The sequence below is a fragment of the Mastacembelus armatus genome, chromosome 9, assembly GCF_900324485.2.
Source record: "Mastacembelus armatus chromosome 9, fMasArm1.2, whole genome shotgun sequence".
Lineage (NCBI taxonomy): Eukaryota > Metazoa > Chordata > Actinopteri > Synbranchiformes > Mastacembelidae > Mastacembelus > Mastacembelus armatus.
Window position 1 is genome coordinate 25,135,374 of NC_046641.1, and position 10,041 is coordinate 25,145,414.

The window sequence follows — 10,041 nt, forward strand, 5'->3', positions numbered from 1 at the left end:
ACTGTAACTCATTACTATCTGGATGTCCCAATAGCTCCATAAAAAGCCTCCAGTTAATCCAGAATGCTGCAGCCAGAGTCCTGACAGGAACAGAGATCATATTTCTCCTATATTGGCTTCTCTTCATTGGCTCCCTGTAAAATATAGAATTTAAAATCCTTCTTCTCACATACAAATCCCTTCATAATCAAGCTCCTTCATACCTTAAAGACCTCATAGTACCATATTATCCCAATAGACCACTTCGCTCTCAGAGTGCAGGCCTACTTGTGGTTCCCAGAGTTCTCAAAAGCAGAATGGGAGGCAGAGCCTTTAACTATCAAGCTCCTTTCCTGTGGAACCAGCTCCCAGCCTGGGTTCAGGAGGCAGACACTCTCTGTACTTTTAAGGCTAGACTGAAAACCTTCCTCTTTGACAAAGCATATAGTTAGGGCTGGCTTCAGGCAACCCTGAACCATCCCTTAGTTATGCTGCTATAGGCCTAGACTGCCCGAGGACCATCGGTGCACTGAGCTCCCCTCTCTTCCTCTCCACTGTTGCCAAGTGCTGCTCATAAGGGATTTTTTTGGTTTTTATAAAGTGCCTTGAGATGATTGTATTGTGATTTGGTGCTATACAAATAAAACTGAATTGATTCTGGATTGTGATGACAACACATTTGTTAGACAAATTAAAATGTTTACCCTCCGGTGACCTGATCCACCTTACTGTAGTAGAGCTGCAACTCTTCTGAATGGGGCCTATTGTGTATTGTAGAAATATAATTGTTGCTCTCAGTGAGCACAGTTTGCTCTAACCTTGACTATTTGATAAGGGCCCAGATGTCTTTCTGTGAGAAATCACCTCCTTTTGCATTTCCATGAAAACTGATGTGTTGGGCTGCAAGCAGCCAGTGACCCTCATGCTGTACCAAGGTGCTGTGTGACTGTTGCTGCTTGAAAGTAAAACTTCTATATAATTTGACCGAAGTTCGTCCTCTGAGTCTATTTGTTAAAAGAATTTGCCTAAAAACATAATTACACTTTCAACCAATCAGCGTTCACGGTTATGAACGCTTCTCTTTCACGGGTTGAGGGTCTGAAACCTGTGAGTTTGATTAAAGTGTCAGGACCTTCCGGAGGTGTTTTGGTTAAGGCTGATCACAACAGTTTCCCTTCTCATCAAATTATAATAAAAGGCGATGAAGGGTGCGCTCGGTTTACCTCACTGCAGGTCCCGGGACATGGCGCATGCGTAGTTGTAGCTTTTTAAAGCAGGAGTTGTCCCGTGAGCAGAACCGAACGACTTTTGGTTGAACTACCTTGACTTCAAAATAAAAGTCAGTGTAGAGCATGCTAAAACGTGAAGGAACTACAGCCTCGTGTTTCACACTAATTATTTCACAGTTTGGGACATAAATGGATGTAATTCATGTTAATTCACAGAACATATGAAAATGATAGTTACACACATGTACATGTACCTTGTCTCACACCAGCACCTGCTTTATGTTATTAATTACAGAAAATACACTTTTAATGATGTTCTTGAAAAAACAGATCGACTTCCTTTTCCTGTCTGAGTCGATGCTTGTCATTGGCTGTGTTTTTTTTGTTTGTCCTACGATGCTCAGTTGTTTCTCTGATTGGTTAATCCTGCCCTAGCGGAACTGCAGCGTCCTTCCTGATAGGCTGGATAAAATGCACGGGTTTTAAAACAGAAACGCGGAAGTCCCGCGGTTTAGCCTCCTCCGTCTTATGTTGTTTCAGGCTGTAGGTTGTTTCCAAACACGTGGATTCGGTTTTTGAGCCGTAGAGACGATATTTTCAGGATGGAGGCCTTTTTTGAGGACGCCACAGTGTCTGAAGTTTCCGCGCAGCTGGCGAAGTAAGTGGCGGGAAACCGCGATCGTGTCATTTGTGGTTAAAGACGTAAATAGTGTAAAAAGTCTTAATCCCGGCGGACTGGGCCCAGGCCTCTGGACTCCGGGCCTCCGTGTGGAGTTTATACTGCTAGTTTTATGTTCGTGTTTTTACGTTATTACGTTGTTTTTGTGTTATGTTTTATGTGCTGTGGTAAAATCCAGTTTTTTCCATTTAAGGCGTTTGGCAAAACTACGACCTCCAGTGTCAAAGCAGCACTTTGAGTTAGTGATCCAGGCCTTAGTTACATCACGTCTTTGTGTCAGCTCTTGCTGTTCTTAAAGCGCCTTATACATAAAAGTAATATTATTATTATTTTGTCCTTTTGGTGTTTTGAAACTGAGCCTGGCCCTTTGTCTCGACAGGTCTTTGTCCATGGACACAGACCAGAGCATGGAGACACATCACAGGTAAGTCTTAAGACCTGGACCACAGCAGTCTGTTTCAGTCCCACATCTACTTTGTCTTTCCTGTGTGCACACTTGAACACATCAAACCCAAAGGTTCAGCTTAGCTTTTACGTGTGGAAGAAATCAGGGTCCTCCAACAGAATCTGTGGGTGGGATCTTGTTTATGGGACTTTAGGTGTAAAGAAACTGTTTGTAGAGGGCACTGATGAGGACCTGCCACTGACAACTTGGTGTCCTGGACTGTGGACCGTTCTGCGTCTCATTTCCTATGGCAAACTGTTTTCAACAGACTTCACTGGAATATCTGTAATGATACTTCAGATATGTACGACCACATTTTGACTAGTCACACTTCTGTTTTGAACGTCCTAAATGACGTAACTTTAACACACAGTAGCAAAGCAAGTTTATTTATACAGCACAATTCATACACAGTAATTCAAAATGCTTTACAGAAATAAAAGACAAGTTAAAAATACATAGGTAAGAATAAAATTAATATTAGAGGAAACTGAGTGCAGATAAATCACTTTGGATAAAACACTGTCAGTTGTCATATGTTATAGGCCACACTAAAAAGAAAGGTTTTTAGCTTGGACTTAAACATTGCCAGAGATGAGGCTTGTCTAACAACATCAGGAGACTATTCCAGGTTTTAGCTGCATAGAACTGAAACGCTGCTTCTCCCTGTTTAGTCCTGACTCTGGGCATGAGCAGAAGGCCTGTCCCTGATGGTCTCAGAGTCCAAGATGGTTCATATGGCATCAGCATGTCAGAGATGTAATGTGGTGCTGAGCCATGAAGAGACTTATACACAAGCAGTGCTGTTTTGAAGTCTATTCTCTGAGAGACAGGAAGCCAGTGCAGAGATCTGAGAACAGGAGTAATGTGTTTGTACTTCCTGGTTCTAGTCAGGACCCGAGCAGCAGCATTCTGAATGTACTGTAGCTGCCTTACAGCTCGTTTTGAGAGCCCCGTGAACAGGCCATTACAGTAATCTAACCTGCTAGAGATAAAAGCATGGATGAGTCTTTCCAAGTCTGGTTTAGACATGATCCCTTTGATTCTGATGTTTTTGATATGGTAAAATGCTGATGATGTTATCGATTTACGTATTAACGTATTAACTGGCCTAAAGGAAACATGTAAAGATTGAACAAAAGGGGTCCCAAGATGGACCCCTGGGGGACCTCACATGTCAACACCATTTGATCTGAGACACAGTTACCAACTTCAACGAAATACTTCCTGTCTTCAAGATAGGACTTAAACTATTTAAGGGCAGTACCAGAGATGCCTATCCAGTCCTCTAGCCTTTGTAACAGGATCACATGGTCCACTGTGTCAAAAGCAGCACTCAGATCCAGCAGTACTAAGACAGAGACTCTGCCAGCGTTGGTGTTCAGATGAGTGTCATTTGTCACCTTGATGAGGGCAGTTTCAGTGCTGTGATGGGGCCTAAATCCTGACTGAAAATCGTCAAAGCAGTTGTTTAACATGAGAAAGTCAGTAAGTTGTTGGTAAACAACTTTTTCAAGGATTTTGCCTAAAAACAGCAGGTTTGATATGGGCCGGTAGTTGTTCAGTACCATGGCATCAAGACTGCTCTTCTTCAGGAGAGGCTTGATGACAGCAATTTTCAAGGCCCTTGGAAATGTTCGACTGTAATGTGTTATTACTAATTGAGTGAGTTGTGGTAACAAACTGCTTAGTACTGATTTCAGAAATCTAGTGGGTAAAACATCAAGGCAGCAGGTGGATGAGCTCAGACTGGAGATGGTCTCTTCAACTGTTACGTTATTTACTGGTGTAAAGTGTTTCAGTTCTACCAAGTGTTTCCTGGGTGGCTGCAGAGTTGGTATCTGCCTTGTGCAATTTATTTATTAGTAGTAGTGTGTTCTCCTGTTACACTTGAAACTTTTGACTGTTCAGAAAACAGATTTATTGAATTTATTCAAACTATTTGATTTATTTGAAATACAGTTGTATAATGTGCCGTGTTTGTCATTTTCAATTTTTAGAAGAATATAAATATTTAAATCAAAATGAACCTGTAAGCTCAACTGAAATAGTGATTTTTGATTTTTTTTTTTATATATATATATCAGACTATAATCAATATCAACTTGTATGAAACAATGAATGTGATGAGATTTTTTTTTTTTCCCCATGTTTCCCAGCAAACTAAATGTATTTTGACTATTTGAATGAACCAAGTAACTGAAATAATCACCTTGTGCTGAGTGAAAGTATATCCAGTGTTTTTCATTATTTATTAGGCTGCTCAATTATGGGAAACGTCATAATCCAGATTATTTTGGTCAATATTGAGATCACAATTTTTTTTAAAAACTATTACTCAGTGACTTTGGAAACTTTTGTTGAAGTTAAAACACCTTTAGCTGGTTAAAAAAGACACCAGTGTGTTGCAAATGTTAAGTTTTTGATCCATATCAGATTCTTTGAATCCAAATTGTTCCTTTTTCACTGACCAGACGCTGCTGCTCATCTCCTTCCATCTTTGCTTGCACTGGTTTCTAAATCCCACCAAATATCACACACGACTTGTTTCCCTGACAGAACTGAATGACTGAATGACTTTAGGCCATAGGAGGGACCAAAGACAAAATAAGTAAAACAAAATGTGGTGAAATAATTGTTTTCTTCTCAATTATATTATTTTTGTGATCATTTGGTACCAAAATCAAAGTTTGATTAATTGCACAGCCCAAATATTTACAGCTATAATCTAGAATTATTGAGTAAAAGACAATAATGGTCAGATTACTATAAAATTCATCATTGGCTCTAGTTAAAATGTTTTTGACTTGTTCTTTCAGACTCATTCAGGATGGCAAAGCCACTGCCAGACAAGGGGACTTGCCCAAAGCGCTGGAGTTCTTTAAATTGGCGTACGACATCCACCAGAGTGAAAAACTCAAAAGCAGGATACAGAAAATTGAAGCATATATTGCTCAGGATGACTTGCAGGATGAAGGTGACGAGTTTATCAATGTGAACGATAGTGGTTTGCTGCTCTTTAAAGACTTGCATGACAAGCTTTACAACTACCAGAGAAATGGAGTGGCCTTCTTGTACAGTCTCTACAGAGATGGTCTTAAAGGTGGAATCCTGGCAGACGACATGGGTCTTGGCAAAACCATCCAGGTGATATCATTCCTGTCTGGTATGTACGATAATGAGCTGATTAAACACACACTGCTGGTCATGCCCACTTCACTCATCACAAACTGGACCAAAGAGTTTGCCAATTGGACTCCTGGCATGAGGGTCAAGAACTTTCATGGTGAAAACAAAGAGAGGACCAGGAATTTGGAGAAAGTTCAGAGGGCAGGTGGAGTCATCATCACCACCTACAATATGATTGTGAACAACTGGCAGCAGTTGTCATCGTACCATGGCAGAGAGTTCACGTGGGACTATATGATTCTGGATGAGGCACACAAGATAAAATCCACAACCACTAAAACAGCTAAAAGTGTCTATGCCATACCTTCTAAAAACAGAGTTCTTCTCACAGGAACCCCAGTCCAGAACAACCTGAAAGAAATGTGGGCACTCTTTGACTTTGCTTGTCAAGGCATGCTCCTCGGCACAGCTAAAACATTCAAAACAGAGTATGAAAACCCCATCACTCGTGCCAGGGAGAAGGATGCCACTCCAGGGGAAAAGGCTCTGGGTTCCCGGATGTCTGAGAATCTCATGACCATAATAAAACCCTACTTCCTCCGCAGGACAAAGTCCGAAGTGCAAAAAACGAAAAAAAACGGTACACATCCAAGCAAAGAGGACGACAGCCAAGTCCAAGATGACCCAAAGGGCTCCGGAGTAGTCATGCCCAAGCTGAGCAGAAAGAACGACCTGATTGTCTGGACCTATCTGAGTCCTGTTCAGGAGGACATATACAGACAGTTCATTTCACTGGACCACATCAAGGAACTGTTGTTGACCACCAAATCACCTCTGGCTGAATTAAGCATTCTGAAAAAGCTGTGTGACCACCCTAGGCTGCTCTCTGCTAAAGCTATAGCTAAATTAGGCTTAGAGGAAGGTATCGGTGAAGACCAGCAGAACGATGACATGGACACCGAAACCCACAGCATCGCCAATGTTCCTGATGACACCTTGATATCGGAGTCCGGCAAACTGGTTTTTTTGTCCACACTTCTTGAAAGACTCAGACAAGAAGGCCACCGCACACTCGTCTTTGCTCATTACAGGAAAGTTCTGGACATCATTGAACGCATCCTGGGCAACAGAGGCTTCAAAGTCCTGAGACTGGATGGAACAATTACACAGATTGCAGAGAGAGAGAGGCTCATCTCTTTGTTCCAGAAAGACGAGCGTTACTCTGTCTTCCTGCTGACGACCCAGGTCGGTGGAGTTGGCATCACTTTGACAGCAGCAGACCGAGTGGTCATCTACGACCCCAGCTGGAACCCAGCAACGGACGCTCAGGCTGTAGACAGGGCGTATCGCATCGGCCAGGCTAAAAACGTGGTCATCTACAGGCTGGTGACCTGTGGCACGGTGGAGGAGAAGATCTACAGACGCCAGGTCTTCAAAGACTCCCTCATCAGGCAGAACACTGGAGACAAGAAGAACCCGTTTCGGTACGTAACCCACTGGTTCCAAGTTGAAAATAAGAAAATTAAACGTAATAATGTGGGAATCATTGGAACTGAGCTTGTATCAAATATTACATTATTTCTGTAGTAACTGTCTCTGTTCAACTGGGTTACAGGTACTTCAGCAAGCAGGAGCTGAAGGAGCTGTTCACCCTGGAGGACACTCGGTGCTCGTCCACACAGCTGCAGCTCCAGGCCCTCCACTCCAGACACCGACGGACAGACCCCGAACTGGATGAACACATCTCCCACCTGCACACTATGGAGATGTTTGGAATCTCTGACCACGACCTGATGTTTTCCCTGGATGTCCACAACGATGAGGCCCTGGAGGACCAGCAGGAGCACCAGTACATCGAAGGGCGGGTCCAAAAGGCTCAGGAGTTGATGAAGGCAGAGTCAGAGTTGCAGATGCAGCTGGCAGAGAGCACGGCTTTCAGCACAGAACCAGCCTGGCTAAGACAACCGATGGACAACAGAGAGAGCCCTCAGGAGAAGAAACAGACAAACCCAAGACCTAGTCCTTCATATCCACAGCATGACCACAACTTAAAGGGCTCACCTGTTGTGTTGGAGTTGGACCATTTGGGTTCTGACAGGGATACCCAACAAAATCTGAGTAAGGAAGTTATTGATCTAACTGCAGATGAGAGTTTGAGGGAGGAAGAGCCTGATGTTGACCTGCTTGAACAGCAGAACCTGGATTCTCCACAACCCCAACTTACCAATCAGGGGAGGAGTTATGTGGAGACAGCAGAGGACTTTCCTCAGCAGGTGGTTGAGGAGTCTTTGGTGATGGAGGAGGCTGCGGAGGAGGCTGCGGAGGAGGCTGCGGAGGAGGCTGCGGAGGAGGCTGCGGAGGAGGCTGCGGAGGAGGCTGCGGAGGAGGCTGCGGAGGAGGCTGCGGAGGAGGCTGCGGAGGAGGCTGCGGAGGAGGCTGCGGCAGGTGATGCGGCAGGTGATGCCTCTGTTCAGGAACTGATGTGCCAATCAACAATGTCTGAGGCTGCAGGTGCTTCACCACGTGAGGACAGAGCAGAGTGTGTTACAACATCTGACGACTATGACCAACAGCTAAACGGCACTTCGCACTCAAAAAACCACGACTCAATGACCGACTTGAGTCAGTCTCATATCACAACCCCCCAGAACAAAAGACTGTTTCTCTTGCAAGCATCCGACTTGAGTTTCAAAGCAGACACATCATCCAGACTCAGTGCTGGGTTTGAATCCTTGGAAGGCAACTTCAACTTGCAGCTGGAGGACAGCGAGGTGTTCTCAGACCACGATGTTCAGGATCAACCAGAGACTGAAGCTGAGGAGAGGAAGCTGCTGTCACAGCTGCAGGTGGAGGGGAGTTTTGACATAGATAAATCTCTTTCTGAGCCTCAACATGGAGGAGCAGCTGGACCCAGTAGCGATCATGCCTCTGAAATGGACGAGTCAACGGATGATTCCATTGTCGTTACCAGGAAGAAAAAAGCTGCAGTGATTTATGACAGTGATGATGATGATGATGAGAGGCAGCAGTTTATGCATGGTCAACTTCACAACTCTTTTGAGCTGCTTGGAGTCTCCACGCCTAAATCAGTGCCCTCGACCCCTCTCCGGTCAAGAAGGAGCATTGGAGGAAACACTTCTGTGGCGTCGCACTGGTCCCATCTCCTTTCCAGCATTGAAGACATGGAGGACTGCAACAAGGATATGGAACAGGAGGAAGAAGGTGATGAAGATGATCTTGACCTGGAGGAGAAAGTTGGAGAGACATTAAACACAGAAGGGGAGGAGGAGGTAGAAGAAGACGAGGGTGAGGAAGAAGTGGAGGAGCAGCACTTAAAGTCAGGAGAGGAAATGAGCTTCAACCTCGAGGAATCGACCAGTGAACTCGAACTTCTTTCCTCTGAGAGAATGGATCAGTGCACCGTGGATGAGTCTGAGAGCTACGACTCACTGGTCAGCAGAGGGAGGAAGTGCTACAGCAAAGGGAAGCTGGTCGATGCCCTGAGCTTCTTCCTGAGAGCTATTGACATCAAACCTGGAGATCCTGAAATTCAGCTCATGACCATCCAGCTGTATCGGCAGCTGAGTCAGAGACGTTAGAACAATCCTGCAACACGACGAAACTTTTTGCACAACTGGTAAATCAAAATCTTTAGCCCAGATGCTTAAAACATACTCTGTAGTGTTCAGCTGGTGATGGGGACACAGTGAGATGGTTATTTAACCACACTTAAGAGATACTTAAGAGATCTGAATTCAGATGGTTAAGGGTTAAGAAAACTTTTATTTCTTTGTCTTGAAATAAAATGTGTAATATGCACCTTGTTGTCTGTCTGGGTTGGGACATGCAATAATAATAATAATGTGTATTTGTTTTATATCTGAAACACCAGGACACAGTGTCCCAGAGTCTGACACAGTAGATTGGAATAAAAGACTTTACTGTCGTCTCTGAGAGCTGGAGTAGGTTCATCAGTGTTTCTTGTTCTTTAACTTCTTTGGTTATGGTTTTGAGAGTCAAGGTGTAAACTCAAACTTCACCATTAGGTTCATTTATTTTGATTCTGGATTGTGATGACAACACAATTACATTTCAGCCAATCAGCGTTCACGGTTATGAACGCTTCCCTTTCACGGGTTGAGGGTCTGACACCTGTGGGTTTGATTAAAGTGTCAGGACCTCCCGGAGGTGTTTTGGTTAAGGTTGATCACAACAGTTTCCCTTCTCATCAAATTATAATAAAAGTTGACGAAGGGTGCGCTCGGTTTACCTCACTGTACGTCCCGAGATTATGCGCATGCGTAGTTGCAGCTTTTTAAAACAGCAGTTCCGTGAACCGAACCTAACGACTTCTGGTTGAACTACCTTGACTTCAAAATAAAAGTCCGTGTAATACCACAATTTTACTCACGCTAATTTTATTTATAATATATGGAGCTACAGTTAATGATAAAGTAAATGCTATTTTGCTGGTTCTTTAGTCAGCCAATTTATTGCTGGATCTACAATAGGTTTTTGTTTTAATTAAAACAAAAAGAAAAGCAGCAAACTCACGTTGCTGCTAAGGAGTTGGATTAATG

At 43.7% G+C, this 10,041-nt stretch overlaps 1 protein-coding gene across 1 annotated transcript; it reads left to right on the plus strand.

The window, feature by feature from the left end:
- Nucleotides 1-1,730: 1,730 nt before the first annotated feature.
- ercc6l (excision repair cross-complementation group 6-like) lies at nt 1,731-9,280 on the plus strand. The gene is made up of 5 exons (XM_026322500.1): nt 1,731-1,866; nt 2,267-2,311; nt 5,152-6,945; nt 7,077-7,827; nt 8,002-9,280. Exons 1-5 carry the CDS (start codon nt 1,811-1,813, stop codon nt 9,058-9,060), a joined length of 3,705 nt encoding a protein of 1,234 aa, XP_026178285.1. The 5' UTR covers nt 1,731-1,810; the 3' UTR covers nt 9,061-9,280.
- The last annotated feature ends 761 nt before the right edge of the window (nt 9,281-10,041 follow it).